The sequence below is a fragment of the Coffea eugenioides genome, chromosome 10 (assembly GCF_003713205.1).
Source record: "Coffea eugenioides isolate CCC68of chromosome 10, Ceug_1.0, whole genome shotgun sequence".
NCBI classification, from domain to species: Eukaryota; Viridiplantae; Streptophyta; class Magnoliopsida; order Gentianales; family Rubiaceae; genus Coffea; species Coffea eugenioides.
In genome coordinates this window covers 2,816,642-2,838,774 of record NC_040044.1, presented here as the reverse complement: position 1 = coordinate 2,838,774, position 22,133 = coordinate 2,816,642, and the positions used below count along the sequence as shown (strand labels likewise).

The window sequence follows — 22,133 nt, the reverse complement described above, 5'->3', positions numbered from 1 at the left end:
AGTGGCCATCCGAATAATTTACTCTTTTCTTTTCCATATTTTGCCATGCTTGATTTCCTTCTGTATTGTTGCAGTATAAAAATAAATACTTCTCCTATGTAGTGTTAGGAGTTTGAGCCAGAGAGGATATTTTAGTGCATGGCCTAACAGAGGAAAAATTCTTTGTTTAGCAGCCTATTTTTTTTTTCAAGTGAAAAGCCTTGAATCCGGCACTTTTTACTTACAATTCTTCTTAAGATTCTTCTTCTCGTACCACCCAATCCAATCCTCCCCAACAGCAGCCCAATTTGACAAATTGTTTAAGAAAATTAGCGCATGGACCGGATGAGGTTTTGGTGTCTCCAATCATGAAATATTCCACAGCAGGCACTTAGACACTGTCTGTCAAAATGTAGAATAAGGAAAAAGAGTGTACTGAATACCAAAATATAGTTTAGATGACGAAAACCTTTCTTGAACAACCGTTTCAATCCTCATTAATTCTCTGTTTGAATGGTGCATACTCAAAGAACTTGTGTCCAGTTTTGCAACTGACTTTCTAAACAAGCCAATATTTTGCATCTATTAACAAAGAATTTTCTTTTTCTTCCTCTGCTTGCTGATGAGGTTAGATTCGTGAACAAAATAAGCGCGCTTGTCTTTATTTTCTTTTAATAATCTTGCACCGAATAAAAAATAAATAAAATTGGAGAGGGAACAAAACACGGCAACTTTGACTACAAATTTGACTAATCAAGGAAAAAGTGACCCTTAAGATCAATGACGGAGCCAAGGGGGGCAGAGGGGGGCCATGGCCCCCCCTAAGTTTTGAGAATTTTAATTCATAATATGTAAATATGTGTGTAAAATAAAATTGGCCCCCCCTAAATTTTTTCAATTTTAGTTTATATTATGAGAGTTGATATATATATATATATATATGAATTAGTCATCTTTGAATGGAATTTCAATTTTGGCGCCCCAAAAAAAAAAATCCTGGCTCCGTCACTGCTTAAGATGGTCTTTTTGTCCCTCTCGGGCGGGTCTAAGGTTAGAAGTTCTAAGTCCTTACCCTCCGTCTTCATTAAAATTTCTTGAAAATTTCTAACCAGCTAAATTCTCAACGCACTCCCATGCTGAGGTATCCCTGAGAATTTTTTTTTCCTTCTCAAAGCTATCCTAGAAATCTTTATGGTGAAAAGTTTTTCGCTTTATCATCCTAAGATGTATATGCATACGTACTAAATATATTTTTATTCCTTCTTTTATGACCGACTTCCATGCTTCGCACATAGTCTTCTCATACTACCCTTTTTTTTCCCACCTACCCAAACCAGTTAGGTATTCGTGTTTTATAACTGTACATGTTTTTGCACCAAAAGATTGATGGCATAATATTTCTGCACCAAAAATACTATACTGTATGTATTGCAATACTTACCATCAAGAAGATTATATAGAAGAGCAACTCAAGAAATAATTGATATAACCAATTTAAACGCATGTTCTTGATCCATCATGATTCAGGAAAATATCACTTGCGCTGATATGATTCAGAAACTGGTTCCCACAAAATGATTGTTTGGAACTTTGGGTGAAATATCGCTCTAGCTAATTAAATTGTCCCCTGTGATCGCATTATTACATCAAGGACAAACTGATAAAAGAAATTCTCTAACCCGTGAGTCCAGGACCACCAGCAACCTTCCCTCCCCGGTGTTTGGCTTTGAATATTTGAACCTCATCATAATTACTAATTATGAGAATTAAGCTTCATCTACACCGTTTCTGATGGTGAAATGTTTAGAATTCTCTGCCTTAAGATACTGGATTTGTCCAAAACTGTGAGACAAATAGAACAGGAGATGCCATTTTAATAGCATTTTCAACCAAATTACTGTGAAAATCACTTCAGGCCATAAGAAAAGTCCAAACAAAAGCCAGCATCAGCAAAACAAGGGCCTAGCATATATATATATTAATCAACTAAACGTTGTCGGATCATTGTGGGCTCTTCTTCTATACCTAGTAAACCTGAAATTAATACTGTAGTAGCCTATCATCCTGGATGAGTGCACCGGAAAGAATTATTATGTTACAGCCTTTTTAACCTAGTGTACAACATTTTTTGAGACACCAATTTTGTTTCTTTAAGACTTTAAGGTTATGTGCCCCACTTTAATAGGATTAATTTGGCATTACACTCTGAAAATGTAATTGTCGAAAAGGAAATCTGACACAGTACTGGATTATGGAAAAGATATAAAGAAGCATTTCAAGTTCAGCAAAGGTCATACAGCATAATATATCATGGGCATTGATTGTGCAAAGTGTTAAAAGGAGAACCTCAATTTGGGTGCACCACAGAAGCAATAGATGCTACAATGCCGTGCAGTGTATTGCAAATTGAAATCGGCCTGCATGCATTAAAAATTTTTGGATCTGAGGTGGGGGTTTGAACTGTGACGACGATCCCAGAAATTTTTTGTGACTGGCATTCTTGGAGAGGACGTGGACCAACAATTACACCCACCACGACGACTTGAATTGTTGACTAGGAAGGGAGGAGAGGGAATGGGACTCCACGGCTTCACCCTTTTTTGACTTGCTTGATGAGAACTCAGAAATGAGGAATCCAAATACACGGTTATTACCAGCAATTTTCCTGCCATAATAAATGTTAGTAGAATCTAGTGCATGGCAAGCCAAATATATAATGGCTCATTTTAAGGTCTAACAAATCTATCCCCACATTAAAGTTGAATGTTTGACTCTTCCTATTGCATGCCACACAATTTGTGTGTATCCTAGCTTAAAAGAAACGAAAGAAAATTCAATTTAAAAAATCAAGTGTATCCTAGCTGAATTTATTCTCGATTATCTAAATAATAGATACTTCTTTTTTTTCCCCCTCTTGTGGGGTGTTTTCTTTTTAATTTTCAGGTGGGTAGATAATCTAAAATCCTAGCTTTGTTAACGTGGACTAATGTACTAGAGGGGCGACCAAAGAGGCACCTAAATCAAAGACTTCCCAGTCAATAATTAGAACTTATGAAATTGCGGTCGTTCTTCTCACGTAAAATCTCTTTGCTTGTTTCCTTATGAAAAAAAAAAAAAATTTTCTCCTTGCTTCTCTCATCATCCTTTCTTGTTAGTTCAAATATGGAAGCTATTTTAGTCAAAGAATCCAAAACATTTATTGGGTGTCAATATGATCCGTAGTCTCAACGAAGATACATAAAGATGTGGAGAGAGCAAAAGTCACCCTCAAATTGACAAATTAGTAGCATCATCATCTTGTCAATTTTGTTTAATTTACTTCCCCTTCACCTTGTTATCTTCCCATCTAATCTAGAACCCCACATTACAGTTGGAGGCTCTCTCACTCCATCTCTTCCTCTAATCATCCTTCCTCTATCAACCAAAATCTGCATTTAGTTTACACGACTCAAACGAAAAGAGACAAAACTTTCATACCTCAACTGATTCTTTCCTGATATCGCAAGAATTCCCTTGTCCCCTTATTCCATGAAACACAAGAATCCATCCCTCCAGTGCATATGTGCTATAGTCAGTACTGAATAAGCACTATTTCATCCATTTGCAAGAACATGGTAATACCATTTCTGAGCATCATCTCGTATGTCCTGTATCGCCTTTCATCACTTGGAAATGCATCAGCAATTTGCCAAAAGTCGTGCGGGGCAGTTTCATATAACCATATTCCCTTCCCCTTCGGATTCTCCTCAGGCTGCCAAATCCAATTAAACTGCACCTCAAATGGTACGATGGTCATCCATGACTTTCCTATCCTGGACATAAGTCAGGAGAGCATAATGGTCAATCTTCAGGCTCAATGTGGGCGATCCATGTCTGCCATCGACGATCTCTTCGGTCCTAACTACGCCCCGACTTCGCATAACGGAATTCTGATGGAAAACTGCACTGCTCCAGTTCCAACTTGTGTGATTCCAACCACCATGGTCCTAACTCATTTCGAGCTGCTTGATTGCGGTGCTCAAAACAGTAGTAATTTGAGCTGTTACTCTGAGCCCAGCAAGCAAAGCCTTTTTATGAACTACAATAGCTTGGTGAAAAATCGGTGTTCCTCGCTGTTTTCTGCGATTTCAATCGAGTCTTATGGTACTAATTCATCATCCGTCTCGCTCACAGTTCAGTTGGTCCAGTTGGGTTGGTGGCTTCAGGGGCACTGCCACTGCTCTATACATGCCAATTGTACAAAAATATGGTCTCCTACGGATGAGAAGCCGGGCTATCGGTGCCAATGCTTAGACGGCTACGTCGGAGATGGCTACATAGCCGGCGTTGGCTGCCGGAGAGGTATGTTTTTTCAAACTTCTGCTGGCTTTCTTTTTCTTCAGGGCCAACTTCCTCCTGTTCTGATTTCCAAAAGGGAAACTTTTCTAATGGACAATTGATTAAACAAGAATACTAATAATTTGCCTCAATTCAGTTGATGATTATCTGTTGCGTTTTTTCCTTCTATTTGCTAAAATTTGATCCCCGTGTCACCGTGAAGAATCCATGATGGCTAATTATGAACTCCAATTACATGTCTAGCTTAATTTTTTTTTCCATGTAACTGCAAAATTAGATTGTATAAGAAACTAATTTTCATTTTGCATGTCAGACAAACATTAAATTTGAAATTAGATCGTAAGCTAAATTCACTAGATCCTTTTGTGTATAATTATAATATAAACTTCCATGTTTTTTTTTTTTTTAGCCTTCCTGCATCCTTGACCAAATTGAGTCGTCAATCTAAATGCAAGATGAGTCAGGATTCCCTTATCTGACTATCATTACAAAAGAAATAACGGGTCCAGCGTCCAGAGAAAGTATGCATGCTGAAATGATAGGAGGACAATTTCAAAGGATGATTTATTGCTGGTTGATTTTAGTACAAGGCAAAAGCTCATACGAGCGGGTCTAATGTGGAGGCAACATATTTTAAAGTTTAAACCCGAAATGTTGAAAACCTGCACTCCTATCTTATGCATTGACCAGCATAGAGAAACTAGGGTTGTCTTATTATTGCAGCAAAATAAATGCATATACAACCACTAACTCTTTTAGGTTGTGGGCAAGAATCAAAATGTCTCCCCAGCACTTGAAGGAGTGATGGTTGAGCATTGCTTTATATCATTACTCCAAGGTAATCAAGGGCTGTTCAAGACAGGATCATAATCATGTTCCATCGAAGTACTTGTAGGACCAAATAATGATAATTATGGTCTTTGTTATCTGCTAATGCAGCTGGCACTGGCAGCAGCACTTCTCTCTATACACGCTAAGAAATGAGTCGAGTCAACCTATTCCACCACTCTATGGTATTGGTATCCAACAATTCCTTAAACAGTTAAATATAGTCTGAGTAAGCCAAAACTGCGGATTAATCATTAACCTTCAATTGAAACGGATTGCTCACCTACTTCCTTTGACATAGGATTCTCCTTGGAACTGCACAATCACAAGCCATATAGCCATAATAGTTAATACGTAACAATTTTCACTAAATGAGAATTCTGCAGTGCTTCTTATCATTTGATTTGACCCTGGGAACTATTTTGAACTTCTTGTTGTATCAAGTTAAATAATTTGCGCACATAAGTGATCTACCAAAAACAAAAAGAACGTGAATGAGCAAAAGGTTTATTTTGAGCCAATCAGCCAACGCAAGCCAAATTCCTTTTTTTCTTTTGGAAGTAATTTTTGGATCACAGGCACATATGTAAACACCAACGTAATCAAGAATATGAGAACGAGCGTGTACCTGGGAAACTGTATTGGAGTTTCACAGCATTTTGGTTGTCAATAATGTGTACAGTTTCATTCCAGAAAATATACCATCAGTAATCGACTAACAAGTTTGTTTCTGCCCATAACCCCTCAAGCGGCCGCAAGACTGTTGGATATTGGACTTCATTGTGTGAGGAGTTGTTCTTTATTTTATTCATAAATTAATTGTTTCCAGGGTTTTCTTATATTAACAGACTCCACAAGATGCAACCCGGCTAAGTACCTTTCAGGCCAGTGTGGAGGAACAACAAGAGTTGGCGTTCTAGTCGGAGGTAAATAAAAAGAAAAAAAAAATTCTCTGAACAGACAAGGGGTTGAGAAACTTCCGTAGAAAATTTGTTATAGTATTAAAATGAGCCAAGCCTACTGTTAATTTCAGGTGTTATTGCTGGTGCTGCTTTAATGGTTAGTATTGGCCTAGTATGCTGCTTCGTTCGACGGCGTTCGAGGCTAAAAACCAGAAATAAAACTAAGCGGGAATTGTGTAAAGCTACCGGAATCAGTATTCCTGTGTATCATTACAAAGAAGTGGAGAAAGCCACCGAGTCATTCTCAGAGAAAAGAAGACTAGGAACGGGTGCATATGGAACAGTGTATTCAGGAAAGCTGCACAATGATGAATGGGTGGCAATCAAGAGGATCAGGCATAGAGATACTGAGAGCACTGAACAAGTACTAAATGAGATCAAACTTATTTCCACTGTCAGCCATCCGAATCTTGTTCGCCTCTTAGGCTGCTCCATAGAAAAAGGAGAACAGATTCTAGTTTACGAGTTCATGCCCAATGGAACTCTGTCTCAGCATTTGCAAAGAGAAAAAGGGAATGGACTACCCTGGGCTGTTCGAATAACGATTGCAGCTGAAACTGCTCAGGCTATAGCTTATCTCCACAATGCAGTTCACCCTCCCATTTATCACAGGGACATAAAGTCCAGTAACATACTACTGGATTACAATTACAAGTCAAAAGTTGCAGACTTTGGCCTTTCAAGACTCGGGATGGTAGAATCATCCCACATTTCAACTGCACCCCAAGGAACTCCTGGATATCTTGATCCTCAATATCATCAGCACTTCCATTTATCCGATAAAAGTGACGTCTACAGTTTTGGAGTAGTTCTTCTCGAGATCATAACAGGATTGAAGGCAGTGGACTTTAATCGTCCACAGCACGAAATAAACTTGGCAAATCTTGCTGTTGACAGGATAGGAAAAGGATGTCTACACGAAATAATTGATCCATTTCTTGAGCCACGTAAGGATCCTTGGACCATTTCATCGACGCATAAAGTGGCAGAATTGGCATTCAGGTGTCTTGCTTTTCACAGGGATATGAGGCCATCAATGATGGAAGTGGCCATTGAATTAGAACAAATTAGGCTTAGTAAATGGGCAAATTTTGAAGAGAACACCACAGGTCTTCCAGCTTCAGCAGAGGTGTCATCTTGTTCTTCATCATCTTCTGCTTGTGAGAAACCACTAAATCTGACCGTACAGAGGGCAGAAATCACCAGAACTATTGTATCTGTTACGGGGAAATTGAATTCCATGGAAAGGGATTATTCCCCAGTTTCTGTACAGCATCCCTGGCCAAGTGAACAAAGTTCACCATCGTCGAATAGTTTGCTCAGTCATGTAATTCCTTAGTGGTACAAACTGTAAAAAATGCTTCCTTTTGGGTTTTATTTGTAGTCTTCATTTTTCTTAGGGATAATTACAGAAACCTCCCCTGAGGTTTCTGACATTTACACTGACCTCCCCTGTGGTTTGAACAATTACACTAACCTCCCCTGAGGTTACTAATTCTTTGCAAATTCAGTCCAAACTATTAAAATATTATTTTAGGGAGTGAAATTAGAAGTTTTTACCAAATTTGTCCTTTGTACTACATGTCCAATGAATGACAAAGTACTACAAATCAATTAACAATTAATAAACTCTAAGGAGTATAGTTTATAAGCAAATACGCATTACCTATTTAAAATACCGGCTCTTTACGGGTATTTTACTTTCAAACATTTAATTTATGATAAATATATCAATATTTGTAAGTAAAATTCAAAAAGTGTTACAGTAATATTCTTGCAAAAAGGAAATCGGTAGGTTATTTATTTAATATAAATTAAATATTTTTTTAAAAAAGAAATGGCCCATAAAGTATTAATTTTTTATGATTTTCATCCATTACATGAATAAAGTATTCATTTTTTATGTGTATTTTATTATGAATCATTTAATTTATGTTAAATATATAAATATTTGTAACTAAAATTGAAAAAGTGTTATATTAATATTTTTACGGAAGAGAGATTGGTAGGTTTTGTATTTAACAAAAATTAAATATTTGAAAGTAAATACAAATATGTATTTGAGCGTAAATATTTGTATTAAATTAAATGTTTGAAAATAAAATACCCGTAAAAAACAGGTACTTTAAATAGTTACCTGTTCTTTATGGGCAAACACGCATTACTCATTTAAATTACCGGTTTTTTACGGGTATTTTACTTTCAAACATTTAATTTATGATAAATATATCAATGTTTGTAAGTAAAATTCAAAAAATGTTACAGTAATATTCTTGCAAAAAGGAAATCGGTAGGTTATTTATTTAATATAAATTAAATATTTTTTTAAAAAAAGAAATGACCCATAAAGTATTAATTCTTTATGGCTATCATCCATTATATGAGTAAAGTATTGGCTCTTTATGGGTATTTTATTCTGAATCATTTAATTTATGTTAAATACATAAATGTTTGTAATTAAAATTGAAAAAGTGTTATATTAATATTTTTACGGGAACAAAGATTGTTAGTTTTTGTATTTAACAAAAATTAAATATTTGAAAGTAAATACAAATCTGTATTTGAGCGTAAATATTTGTATGAGATTTGTATTAAATTAAATGTTTGAAAGTAAAATACCCATAAAGAACCGATACTTTAAATAGGTAATGCGTATTTGCTTATAAACTATACTCCTTAAAATTTATTAAATGTTAATTGATTTGTAGTACTTTGTCATTCATTAGACATGTAATACAAAGGACAAATTTGGTAAAAACTTCTGATTTCACTCCCTAAAACAATATTTTAATCGTTTGGACTGGATTTGCAAAGGATTAGTAACCTCAGGGGAGGTTAGTGTAATTTTTCAAACTACAGGGGAGGTCAGTGCAAATGTCAGAAACCTCAAGGGAGGTTTCTGCAATTATCCCTTTTTCTTAAACACCAATTATTTAGAGGTACTAATGGGAGACCATCACATCAAAATTGGAAAAAGATCACAATCCCATAGGGTAATATAACGAATCAATGTTATGAATGAGGAAGAAAAAAAAAATTCATATATATATACTCTGTGTGTGTGTGTGTGTCCGGTGGGTCACAGAAGTGATCCATGATGAAGAATTGTTAAGCTCTGAAAGCTGGGAAGACTTTTTCAGAATTTTGAGGCCACATATTTTCTTTGGTAGTAGGAATCTTAAAAAGATGTGGACTGGAGGTGCCATGTTTTGCACATAACCTTACGTTTAGTGTACAGATATTGTACACACGTACTAAGCTACTAATTCAGTCGACAATGTTTTGTTCAATATGTACAAACACCATATTTGTTTTCTCTGCGAAATTAGACAATTTAATCCTAGTGGTTGAAATCTTCGTAGAAACTGCAACATGCCATCCCCCATGATTGACTTGGTTAGGGATATTTTTCCAGGTGATGTAATTCTCCCTTTGGTATGGTAGGCTATCTTTTTCGGAAATGGTTGAGGAACTATTCATTGATTAAACTTTACTCGTAGAAAAGCATAAAAAAAAAGTATTAATCTTCCGTACACTATCACTTTGGATGAATGATATTTATACAAAATTTAAATTTAAATTTAATTATTATATATGTGTCATGAATTTAATGATAATAGTACATACACTGACAATATATATAAAATTTATTATAAAAAATCAGTTTCTCCTTGACTCGTCAAAAAGACCAAATGCACTTTTGGGCCAAATGAGGAGAAATACTATCGACGGTGCTGCGAGTATGAGCTTTCTGGTCTGGGCTAGAGCAATTAAGATTTCTCAGAAAGAGTGCCAAAATGAGGAGAAGTTTGTTATTAGAAAGAGTGTCAAATGAGGAGATTATTTGTTATTAGAAAGAGTGTTTGGATAGGAGATTATTTGGGATAATTTTTTGAAAAAAAAATATATTGTAGCGCTTTTTTAATGTGATATATGTGAAATAAAAAGATGATTAAAAAAAATGTTGATGATGCAAGTAAATCAGCACATATAAATAAGGTATAAATAAGTTGCAAATCAAACAAGTTAACTTAGGGACGGGGCGGGAAGCCCTCTCCATTCCTTGCTCCATATTATTAAGGCACCATTTGGATTGTAGGAAAGGAAATGATGCCAATGGGAAAGAAAAGAAAGGAGAGTAAAGGAAAGTGATTTACATTCATCTTGTTTGAATTAAATATGGAAGGAAAAGAAAGGAAATACTGGGTTTTTGTTTAAATTGAGGAATGAAAAGAAAAGATCAAATGTTTATTTATTGGAAAAGATAGGGAGAAATTGATCTTTTAAAAAAAAATTAAATTATTTCAATAAATTTAATTTCATTTTGCTCTATTTCCGTCCAACCATAACTCAACAAAACAACTACATCCTCTCCCTCTCTTTCCCTCCTCGAAAATCAATCCAAGCAATAAAAATTAAATTACTCCAATTCCCTCTATCCAAAACAGTGCGCTTGCGAGTGGCCAGCATAATTTTTAGTTGGCTTCATTTCATTTTACAAATTTGTACTGCTTTCAACGTTTTTCCTGCTCGTCCAATAACTTGTGGTAGATGCATTTCATATTGGTCGATGCATCAGTTGCATTAACTTGTGGTATTTGCAGAAAGTAAACTACATCAAGAAATAAAGATGACATTTACTAATTCTGAAACGCCAAAGTAAGCACCTCTGCAGTGTTTTCTGTCGGGGATTAAGAATCCAGTTATCTTGTTTTGGTAGAAGGTAATTGTAGTAGTTTGTCTGCATCACTTCAATTCAAGGCATGCACGCAAGCAAATTCAAGGCGACTGGTACTAATTTTGTAAAACCAAGAAGATAAATGAAGGACCATTCCCAATTTCCCCATCTCAGCAGTGGACTTTTCCGTCTCAGAACATGCGTGCCCTGATCAAAGACAACTTCACGCGTTAATGTGGCCATAATTTTCTTTCAAGGCCTTCCTAATGTTTGTTGTTTGATGAAGAAAGGGGAGTGATGGACGTAGTTAACTGACCACCCTATTTATTGGTAATAATGGCTAGTGCCTGTTGCGGTCTGCTGGATGTCAAGAAAACAAATTGAAAATTGTGGAACAAAGAAAAAGGTGTACAGAAGATCTATTGCTCCTTTGAGCTGGCTTCCACTTCTCAGGCTGGATGTAGTATAATTTAATGGCAACACAATGTAGCTGAAAAAACCTCAAAGATGAACAGACATGTCACCTGCAAAATGTTGCTTTCCCACATTTTTTTTTAATTTTTTTTTGGGGGTTCAAAGCTCATGTCATCACAAGCCTTGAATTATGTGGCTAATTACTCAGAATATCGTTGGAAAAAAAATGTCACGTTTATAGGTCCGACAAGGGTCGCTGCAAATTTATGACTGCCGGACAGCAAAAAAGGCGAATCTTTTTTTTTTTTTTAACTCTGACAACGCTGTCGGACTGTGTCAATGAAAAAAAAATTTTAAAAAAGTCGCTGGCTGCCGGGCCTGGTCAGCCCAGCAGCCGACAAAAGTCTGCAAAATGCTGGCTGCTGGGCCTTGTCAGCCCGACTGGCCCGGCAGCCAGTCCAATTTAAAAAAAAAAAATTTCCAAACAGAATAGACACTACTATGGGGTATGATGCCGGGCAGCTTGGTTTAAAAGACATCCATTTATTATCTCTCATTATTTCCAAACTTAGGTTGTTTTTATTCAATTAAATTTGGAAATGCAAATATGAAAAAAAAGGAAACAAGTACTATTCAGGCATTATTGTACCAATACTAACAAAGACAAAAAAAAAATCCTACAAAAAATACAATATATACATGTATATTGAAAATTAGTTATTATTAAGGAAACAAATAAATATATCATTAATGACTTATAAATCAAACAAGAAAAGGTCCACCAATATAGCCAAAATGGACATTAACTTTCTATAATAAAAAATTAAGAAAAAAATGATCTTATGTAGGATGGCAACAAAAAAAAAGTTTATTTGAATATTGAGTTATGATTTACGTGTAGAAGATTACCCTTCTTTAAGCGCAGCTTTATGAAGGAGAATGATTAAGGTGAAAAAAAACCTTTTTTGATTTTATTCCCTATTTAATAAATTTAGATGCAAATTGAATAAATGTTTTAGTAATGGTAATCAAAGGGAGGGGAAAATTTATTTACAATGGAAAACCCTTTCTCATGTGCATTGAGTTTTTGTATGATTGATATTGTGATAAAACTTAAGGAACCAAATATGATTTTGGACAAAATTTAGCAAAAATCCTTCCGAGTAGTTTATAGGCAAATACGTATATCCTATTTAAAGTATCGGCTCTTTACAGATATTTTATTTTCAAATATTTAATTTATGATAAATATATTAACATTTGTAATTAAAAATTAAAAAGTGTTAAAGTAATATTCTTGTAAAAAAAATCAGTAGGTTATCTATTTAATATAAATTAAATATTTTTTAAAAAATAAATGGCCTCATAAACTATTAATTTTTTATGACTTTCATCCATTACATGAGTAAAGTATTGGCTCTTTATAGATATTTTATCCTGAATCATTTAATTTATGTTAAATACATAAATATTTATAACTAAAATTGAAAAAGTGTTATATTAATATTTCTATGGAAGAAAAACTGGTAGGTTTTGTGTTTAACAAAAATTAAATATTTGAGAGTAAATACAAATCTGTTTTTGAGAATAAATATTTGTGATAAAATAAATGTTTGAAAGTAAAATACATGTAAAGAGCTGGTACTTTAAATAGGCAATATGTATTTGCCTATAAACTACGCTCGTTAAAGTTTATTAATTGTTAATTAATTTGTAATACTTTGTCATTCATTGGACATGTGGCACAAAGGACAAATCAGGTACAAAATTCTAATTTCACTCTCTAAAATAATATTTTAATCATTTGGACTGAATTTGTAAAGGATTAGTAACCTCAGGGGATGTCAGTGTAATTGTTCAAACCACAGGGGAGGTAAGTGTAAATGTCAAAAATCTCAAGGGAGGTTTCTGAAATTATCCCAAAAAAAAAAGATTCACCTTCTTGGCCGCCGGGCAGAAGGCTGCCGGCAGCCATAGATTTGCTGCGTCCGACTTTTCTTTTTTTCAACAATATTTTGAGTAATTAGCCGAATTCTGATATTTTTTTATAACCGCATTAGACCAAAATATAAACTTTCAAACAGTCTATTGCTCCGCTAATGAATACATTTCGTGGTTTGAGATACTAAAAAAGATTCAAGCAGTCTATATTTTGTTCTAATTTCTTAAGAACATATAGTTTCAAAAAAAACAAAAACAAATTCTTAGGAACATATTGCCTGAAAGGAGTACTGAGAAAAAATTGTATTAAATCCACACTCTGAATTCTAAATGCAAATCTTGGAGTATTAATCACTTATATATTAGCAATAAAATTCGTACAAAGCCTAAATTTAGGATGAAAAAGTGTGAATTCAACCCTTAGCAACGACATATTTGTTCAAAAACTACAACTCATGCTTACCGTAACCTTAGAATGGGAGAAAATTTTCTAACACGCTGAAGACTTTTGACCTCAAATAATCAAATACCATTTCTGCATTTTCTTAACATCTACGGATTAACCCCATTTTGCACCTCCCAACTTAATATCACTTTCTTACTTTATACTTTAAATTTCAATTCTTAACATTTTGCACCCTAAATTCTTAATTTTAAGCATTTTGCACTCTAAACTTTTAGTTTTGGACATTTTATACCTTAAATTTTCAAGTTTTTCCCATTCAAACCCAGTGAATAACAATTTTAGCAAAATTAACTACATAGAGGACCACACAAATCAATAATCATGTGCCAGGAGTTGTTAAAAGATTGCAAGTTATTTTAACAAAAATAAAACAATACATTGTAATTAATTTGCACTATCTTTTATTTCATTAATTTTGCTAACAATATTAGTGATTGAATCAATGGCAATGTGCTGAAAAGTGTTAAAAAGTAGCAAGCTATTGTAACAAAAATAAAATAATATATTATCATTGATTTATATAAAGGACCCCATAAATCAATGGCAATGTGTCGAAAGTAATCAAAAGCTGGCAAGCTATTATGACAAAAATAAAATAATAAATTGTCATTCTTTTGCACTATATTTTATGTCATTAATTTCGCTAACAATATGAACGATTGAGACCATATAAATTAATGATGAAGTACAAAACTTCATCAATCAAGCCAAAGGATCATAGTTAGAATAAAATGATATATTATTATTAATTTTTACTATCCTTTATCTCCTTTCTTTTACTAAAGTTGTTGTTGATTGGGCTCCATGGAAAAATTTTGAGAGCTTAGAATGCAAAATGTTCAAAATTAAAAATTAAAGTGTCCAAAATTAAAATTTAAAGTGCAAAACGAAAAAGTAATACAAATTTAGAGGTACAAAATATAGTTATTCCTAACTTCTACCTTGCTTGGAAAGCCATTTTCCCCCAAAATTTTTTATATTTTCATGAACATATTTCACAATTATTTTTTTATTTCACATATTTTAAATTATTACAATACATTTTTCTATAAAAATTTCAAAAAATAGCAATCCAAATGGGATCCAAAAATTTGTCAAAACAGCCAATAAATAAAAAAGAGGTCGAAAATGGCACATACAACTTTATTTAAGTCACCAAATCCCCAAAAAGAAAACAGAACAAGAAAAACATCTCTCTATTGAAAGTCAACTAATACTACTACTATACTCTAGAAATTATTTTGGATTTACATACACATCTATACCAATAATAAAAAATTCTTGATGCACATCCACATATGTTATCGTACTTGGCCCCATTAAACTTTTTCTCGTTTTGCAAAAAAGGGCCCACAAGCACTATACCTAAATATGTAAAAAAAAAATAATAATAAAAGACATATACATATAATGGTTGCTAAAGGCAGGGTGACATGTCAGCATGTATGTATCACTAGACCGGAGAGGCCGAGGTTGACCGTTGACCCAGGGCAATCCCACTTTTCCCATTTCACCCTCCGTTTTTAGTCAAAATCATCATCCTCACCCTCCTCCCCCTTTTTTTTTTTCCAAAGGCTAGGCTTTTTTCAAAGACGTAACAGTCACAGCAGCACCTAACGGCGACGTACCGACCTCGATCTCAAACGAATCGTAACGGCGGAAGAACTCCACTAGCAGCAACCTCGACACCAGCACCACAAAATCCTTCCCAGCGCACTGTTTATTATTAACGTCAGGACTTTCCGTTTCAGGTCCGTTAGACCACAAAACATGCTTCAATAACTTCTCACCCTTTTCACCCACGAACCTGTCCGCCACAAATTCCTCGGACCTCTCGAAAATCTTCGGATCCCTTGTGGCGAACGGTTGGTATCCAAACAACATTTCTCCTGCTTTGACCTCGAACGCCGAATCATGGGACTCGATAGTAAAATTGGTCTTGGCCCTCCCGTATTGGGCCGGCACGGGAGGTTCAATCCTCAGGGCTTCGTAGACGACTGATTTTGTCAAAGGCATGTTTTCGATGGCTCTCATTGTAACTCTGCCGTCCGATGATTTTAGAGCTGACCGAATTTCTTGGGCTAATTGGGTGTGGAGTTTGACTCCAGCCCGTCCGATCCATTTGAGCATGTTGGTGAAGAAAAGTTTCATTCCGCCGAAGGAATTGAAGCAGGTGGCGAATATGAGGTTGTGGCAAGCTTCCTCGCGGGAGATTCCGTTTCTCTCGGCCTCGTCGAGGACGGAGGTGGAGTTGGCGCGGAAGAAATCGTAGAGCAATTGGTACTCCTTTTTCACCAGAGCTGGGGGTAAAGGGAAGGTGTGGATCAACAGGTCTTCGAGGACGTTGGGTAGGCCGAGCTTTAGGACGGGATGAATCTGGAAAACCACCCATTTTCCGACGAATTTAGGGCCGTCACGGCCGAGTTGCGAGTCGGCGGGGTTTGCGCCGTAGAGGGATCGAGCAAGGAAGTTGAAAGCTGCTTGATCGTTGGCTTCATTGAATTTGGCTTTGCCATTGGTGGCGAGTTCCTCCTCGAGGCCGTCGAATAGCTCGGTGTAGCTCTTCTGGAACTCGGGGATGACGTGGTCCCGGCGGGAGGAGAGGTGGAAGAACATGAGCTTCTTAAGCTTGGCGTGGTTGGGCTCGGATGGATCAAGGTAGGAGAGGACGCGGTAGCCGCCGGTGAGTTCAGTGGAGGGCATGAAAGTGCCGGTGAAGAGGTCCTTCTTCTCGACTTTGGAGACGTCGAAGAGGACGGGGAAGCTCTTGCCGTCGAGCAAAACGATGACGTTCGGGTTGGGAGAAATGAAAGGACCGGGCGGCATGTTGGTTTTGAAAACCGTGGACCGGTACTTCTGGACCCGGGACTTGAAGTATTCGTCCTTGCCTTGGTTGTAGAAGTAGTCGAGTCTGTCCTTGACGGGTCCAATCAAGGGAAGCCCATAGTCACCTGGGATTTTTCTGATTGGCAGCTTTGCGGGCTGGGGTTGCCGAGGCGGTGGGGAAATTGATGACGGTCTTTCTGATACGGAAGCTCTGATCGGGTGGACAATGAGCTTTCCAGTGAAGGGCTTTGATGATCTATGTGATGGAAGTTGGAGATGAAAAGGGGTGAGAACTGGGGAGGATAAGGCCATTTTTTTTTCTTTTTTTCCCAGAAGAAAACTAATAACTCAAATAGTAATGGAATTTGGGAGTGTGAATTGGAGAGATGGAAGTGGCGGAGGAGCTATGGGGGGGCTGGCCAGTGGTGGGAGCGGCAATTTGAGAATAGACTTCAATTGAATGAAAGTGGTGCCTTTGCCTTTTGAACGTCTAAATCTTGGGATATATATATAGTATTACTGCTACTGAAGGCTGTGCTCGTGACGACTTAACGACACAGAGAATGCTTGTGTAAATGATGGCCCGCTGGACTATTCGCAACTATTTAGGCTCGTGCCATATGTGGTTTGACGAGCATGTTCAACTGAGAATCGAAGGCCTAAGTATTACTTAATTTTTATTTTTATTTAAAAAAAAAAGTAAATTTAATTTTAAAAAATGTATAAACAATGAAAGAAGATGATGAGTAATTATTACTGTGTGAGTTTTACAATTACGTAAAAGAACGAAAAAATTGAACATTATTGTTTAAGTGTACTATAGCACTAGATAAACTCTTCTGTTTCCATAAATTGATTTGATTACCCTCATCTTTCCTTTCCTTGTACTGGAGACTGGAGTTATTCATTCTTTTATTTATTTATTTATTATTATTGGGTAAAAGGTGAAACGGCATAGTGCCTAGTGGTGGTGACTGTCACTGGCTGATTTCCACACGATACTAATTGCAGTGCCATGATTTCTTTTGGCAATTCCAGTCCCTTTCGCCGCTTAGTCGTTGGATTGGACCTACTCTTCTTTGTTTAGATGCATCCTGAAACTGAAAGTTGAAGACACGCTACTAGCAGAGTATTATTTTAGGAGTTAAAAGCATATTTGATGACAATTAAAGAAGGGCAACTGTAATTATTCAAAATAATCTATTATATATCTTGAAATTTTTCTCAAATCTTATTCCTCCCAGAGTAAGAGTTGTTTTGAAGTATGGACGGAGAAAGAGTTGAATCAGTTGAAGGAAAGGAAACTCAAGCAAAGGTCATCCATCATTCACGACTCGCATCTAAAGCTGTTAAACGAGCCGAGTCGAGCTCGAGCATAGGACAATCGAGCTCGACTCGAACCCCTAATCGAGCTAGCTCGAGCTCGCTCGATTACTAATTCGAGCTTCACAAGGTGCTCGAGCTCGACTCGATGTGGTGGTAAAAAACTCGAGCTCGAGCTCGCGAAAAACTCGAGCCAAGTTTTTTGAGCTCGAAGCTCGAGCTCGAGCTCGTTTACGGGAGACACCATATCAGACCCTGGCACACTATTATTCAACAAGTCCAAACCATCAAATTCAACAATACAAGCTCGAGCCAAATGACAATACAAGCCAAAAACCATCAAATGGAGAAATAAAATGTCCAAACTCGGATTACAATGTCCAAACCACATCAGATTACAACATATCAGTGACCAAAATATCCAAAACAGATTAGATAACAACATTTCCAAACCAAAATGTCCAAACTCGGATTACAATGTCCAAACCACATCAGATTACAAATATGTAGCATTTCCTTCATATGATCACAGGGGACTACCAAGAGCAATTCAATGAGTTTTCAGAAGCCATCATCTTCACTGCAAAATGCAAAACATGCAGCCCAACTACACTCTGCCATCAGTTGGAAAGGAATCAGGAAAAGAACAAATCATTCTTTTTCTTATTTGTTTCTGTTTTGAAATTATACAACCAAAAAATTGTATTGAAAATATAACTGCAGAGGTCTGCCCATGCACCCTAAGCATAGTTAGTGAACAATGTATTGAAACGAAAATCGAGCGAGGAAAAGAAAGAAACAAGTTTGGGCATAGAAAGATAACCTAGATTCAGAACTAAACTATCAAGAACTTTAGATTCAAATTCTAAAGTTTTGGCACAAAATGGGATCAGTTTGCAAGAAATAGATAGACTCCAAGATTACCAATATCAATAATTTGTTTTTCATTTTGTAACAAAACATACTCATTCATCCCAAGTAATTCATCTTCAGCCCGCAAAGATTGAATCTTGAGCTGCATTTGACGTATAATCAGTAATTGAATTTTGATATTTTAAGCAGCATAAATCAAGTAAAATGTTAGGAGTTTACCTCCCCTGTCATGGGAAAATAATTTCCCAGCCCTCCCAAGTTTAATTTTAAAAAAAAAGGGAATCACATTACACCATAATCTTCAAAAGTACAAAGTCATCATCTATTTTCAGGCTGGCATTAATCTTCCTGTGTCTGAGATCTCTTTAATTGCATTTGAAAGGGAAAAGGGCCAAAACAATAAATCCAAAAAAAAAAATGAACTGCTGGGTTAATTTCTAGACTAGGAAAACCAATTAATTATTACGTCTGCAATCTATGAACAGGAAATTGCAAAAATTGGAGAATAAATGGTTACTACTTACCAGAATGCAGTGAATTGGGGTATGGTAGAGGCCCCTGGCTCTACCGAGGTGGCTCCGTACGGCGCTGCTCACGAATTCACGAGCAGTGACGGTGGCGAGAATGGAGGGTGCTCCGTATGGTGAGTCAGTGACGGTGGGTGCGGCTGCGGCTGCAACTGCGGCTGTGGAAGGGAAAAAGAGTTGACAGAAATCAGAGGAAGCGCCTGGCCGTTGCTGCTGCGGCTGCGGCTGTGGATGGCACCTGGCGATGAGAATGGCAGCTGCGGGGATTGGGGTGCGGCTGCGGGGTGACGGCTATGGGACAGGAAAACGAAGGACCAAAAGAGGAAAGGAAGAATTAGGGCTACACGGGAGATGACTAAGTTAGAGTACCACAAACATATTGAAATGACGAAAATACCCCTATCTTTCGAGCTTCTACGAGCCGAGCCTTACTCGGCTCGTGTTTTAAACGAGTATTGATTAGAACTCGAGCTCGGCTCGTTTCTCTCTGTAAACGAGCCGAGTCGAGCCCTTATCGAGCCGGGTTGAGCTCGGCTCGCGAGTTGCCCGGTTCGATTAACAGCTTTACTCGCATCTCATATGCTGCGTTGCATGCCTTTGGATTAAGACTTGGATGTCAAACAAAAAAGAAAGGTCAAAGCATAATACGGCTTCTTCGATGGTTCAACAGTCAACAACAACAGCCCATGAGCCGCAGTAGCTTATTCCTCCGGCCAGGACGGTGATGTATGGTACAATGGAGTGGTGGTTTTTATGTTGCAGGCTTTGCTTCCCCATTTTCCCACTACCGGCCAATTTTACACCTCAAATTGCGCGTATCAGTCTCAGATTTCTTATATATTTTCAGAATCTAAGGGCTCCTTTTTCTGCTCTATAATAATTTCACCACGTTTGTTAAACGAGGAGGGGAAAAAAAAAGCAAAAAAATTAGAAAAGGCGATCTGCTTCGTGGGACCTTGATTAGTGCTTTCCTTGTCATTGATGAATGGCATAATTTTATTGTGCGATAATACTTCTGCCTATTTTCTACCTTAAAAGAAAATCTAAAAGGACCTCTGTCTACGTTGTCAAGTTTGCCGGTAGATAGATTTTACTTCCTTCAATTTCTCATAAATTCTGATGGCTGCAAAAAAAGACTAAACGCACTTGAGTGGTTAGTTTGGTAGCACGATGAAAACCAAGAGAACTATAGCCATTACGCGTTCCAATATTATTCCTGAATAATATAATTTGTTGGTCTCTTAAATTTACCAAAATGCACGTGGATTTTGTGCGTAACTGAGGCGGCTTTTAACTTACAAAACGAGAAAACACTAGAACAAAATAATAATAAAAGGTTCGATTTCTGGGAAATGCATGTGTCTCTGCTGTTTCAGGAAATGAGCACATCTTAGCACGTGCGATCTGTTCCATTTACTACTACTAGTTTTTTCACCCTCACGCGATGCGTGAAAATGCCCTGGGTCTGTGTTGAACAAGTTAAAATGAAGACAAGTGAATTAATATAAAATAGTTATATATTAAATATATGATGGGTGATAGTAATTATGGGGAATTTAACTTTAGGTAAATTGGTTATTATCGTTATTCGTTTACTCAATTTATTTATGAAGTTGAAGAGATTTTTGTACCTACTGGACTTGGACTACTAATTGACTTAATATGAGATATCGATACGATATATTAGTATTTCATATCTGCAATAAATTATCAACGATCTAACAGTCGTCATGTGTGTGAGTGTGTATTTTTTCCTAATTGCACTGATAAATAAGACCTTGAAATTAGGTTATCTAACATTCTTAATGTAGCATTAATCAGTAAGTAATGACTAAAATTAGGTAGAATTATAAGGCATGGTTATCTAACTTTTTTAATGTAGCATTAATCACTAAATAATGCCTAACATTATAAAATGGGTTTATCATTTTCTATTGTTTGCTATACTTCAATGAGCTTTCAAACATATTTAAAAATATTTTTAGACCAATGTAAAATTAAATTAAATTTTTTTGTATATTCAATGGTTTTTTTTTTATTTTTACATTAATAGGTCTGGATGCATGACATATAATTTTTATTCAACTCTATCCCACCATGAGCTCGGTTTATATATACTATCATTTCTCCTAATCAAGATTTCATATTGGAACCTTTTTTGTTTGTTGCAATTCAGATGATTGTTTGATTGATACATTAAAAGTATTCAAGAATGAAGGGAGCAACAATGGTTTCTTTAGACAAGACATCATCTATTGAAAATGAGTCTTGGACTCTTAATATTGAATGACTTCAACTTGCAGGGGTAAATATACATATTTTCTTATTTTTCTTTCTTTCTTCCCCTCTTTTGGTTGTCTAGTCTTTGTTTATTTTTGTAGATTTTGATGATTTTGGATTTGATAATTTGTATAGGAGGCAGCACTTTATGTGGTGAGTACGACAAGCATGGAAGAATCTCTTTGAATTTTCACTAAGATAATGGCTTAGATATATACAATATCTAACGATTTCTTGAGTTAAAGATTTTTCATTTCTATTTTCTAGGTTCTTTGGATCTATAATTCTTACTCATTTGATGATTCTTTCGGTAACTTGGTTGAGGATTTTTTTTTGGTTGTAATCTGTATCATAAGTTGCAAAATTATAGGTTATTTTGTATTCTTAAATCATGTGCTAAAATAGGTGAGTTTCTCTGTTTCTTTTTCTTTTTTAATAAAAATGGTATTCAAAACCAAGAGATAGTTGGAATCTTTAAATGGTGAATTCCAAATCGACTTGTGTTTAAGGATAGATTGAAATAAAATGCTAAGAAATAAAGGATGGATCTATTTTAGAAATGGGGTGACAAACTCGTGTTTAAAATTAGAAAATTTGTATTTTTAGAATCATTTTTTCATACTTGAAAGAAAAAATTGGGACTATTGTAAAAGTTCAAAAATTATAATCCATTTCTTAAATTGCATAATTTTTTTATG

The 22,133-nt window shown here is 36.0% G+C and overlaps 2 protein-coding genes and 1 long non-coding RNA gene across 3 annotated transcripts; 1 reads left to right on the top strand and 2 right to left on the bottom strand.

Annotated features, from left to right (window-relative positions):
• Positions 1-3,337: 3,337 nt before the first annotated feature.
• On the top strand, positions 3,338-7,547 carry LOC113749406 (wall-associated receptor kinase-like 14). The gene is made up of 3 exons (XM_027293136.1): positions 3,338-4,320; positions 5,994-6,071; positions 6,179-7,547. Exons 1-3 carry the CDS (start codon positions 3,591-3,593, stop codon positions 7,444-7,446), a joined length of 2,076 nt encoding a protein of 691 aa, XP_027148937.1. The 5' UTR covers positions 3,338-3,590; the 3' UTR covers positions 7,447-7,547.
• A 7,229-nt stretch (positions 7,548-14,776) lies between these two features.
• Positions 14,777-16,925, bottom strand: LOC113748958 (allene oxide synthase 1, chloroplastic-like). The gene has a single exon (XM_027292569.1). The coding sequence runs from the start codon at positions 16,742-16,744 to the stop codon at positions 15,182-15,184; it is 1,563 nt and encodes a 520-aa protein (XP_027148370.1). The 5' UTR covers positions 16,745-16,925; the 3' UTR covers positions 14,777-15,181.
• Positions 16,926-18,078: 1,153 nt separating this feature from the next.
• LOC113750071 lies at positions 18,079-19,469 on the bottom strand. Its single transcript, XR_003464623.1, has 2 exons — positions 19,153-19,469; positions 18,079-18,369 (listed from the first exon to the last, which is right to left on the bottom strand). It is a non-coding gene; the product is annotated as an uncharacterized LOC113750071 (long non-coding RNA).
• Positions 19,470-22,133: the final 2,664 nt, after the last annotated feature.

What these genes read in the sequence shown, in the direction of transcription:
- LOC113749406 (XM_027293136.1), top strand. Translation starts at nt 3,591, where the DNA reads ATGGTAATACCATTTCTGAGCATCATCTCGTATGTCCTGTATCGCCTT. An exon ending in CGGCGTTGGCTGCCGGAGAG is followed by an intron (nt 4,321 to 5,993) that starts GTATGTTTTTTC and finishes TTATATTAACAG; the next exon opens with ACTCCACAAGATGCAACCCG. An exon ending in AGTTGGCGTTCTAGTCGGAG is followed by an intron (nt 6,072 to 6,178) that starts GTAAATAAAAAG and finishes TGTTAATTTCAG; the next exon opens with GTGTTATTGCTGGTGCTGCT.
- LOC113748958 (XM_027292569.1), bottom strand. Translation starts at nt 16,744, where the DNA reads ATGGCCTTATCCTCCCCAGTTCTCACCCCTTTTCATCTCCAACTTCCA.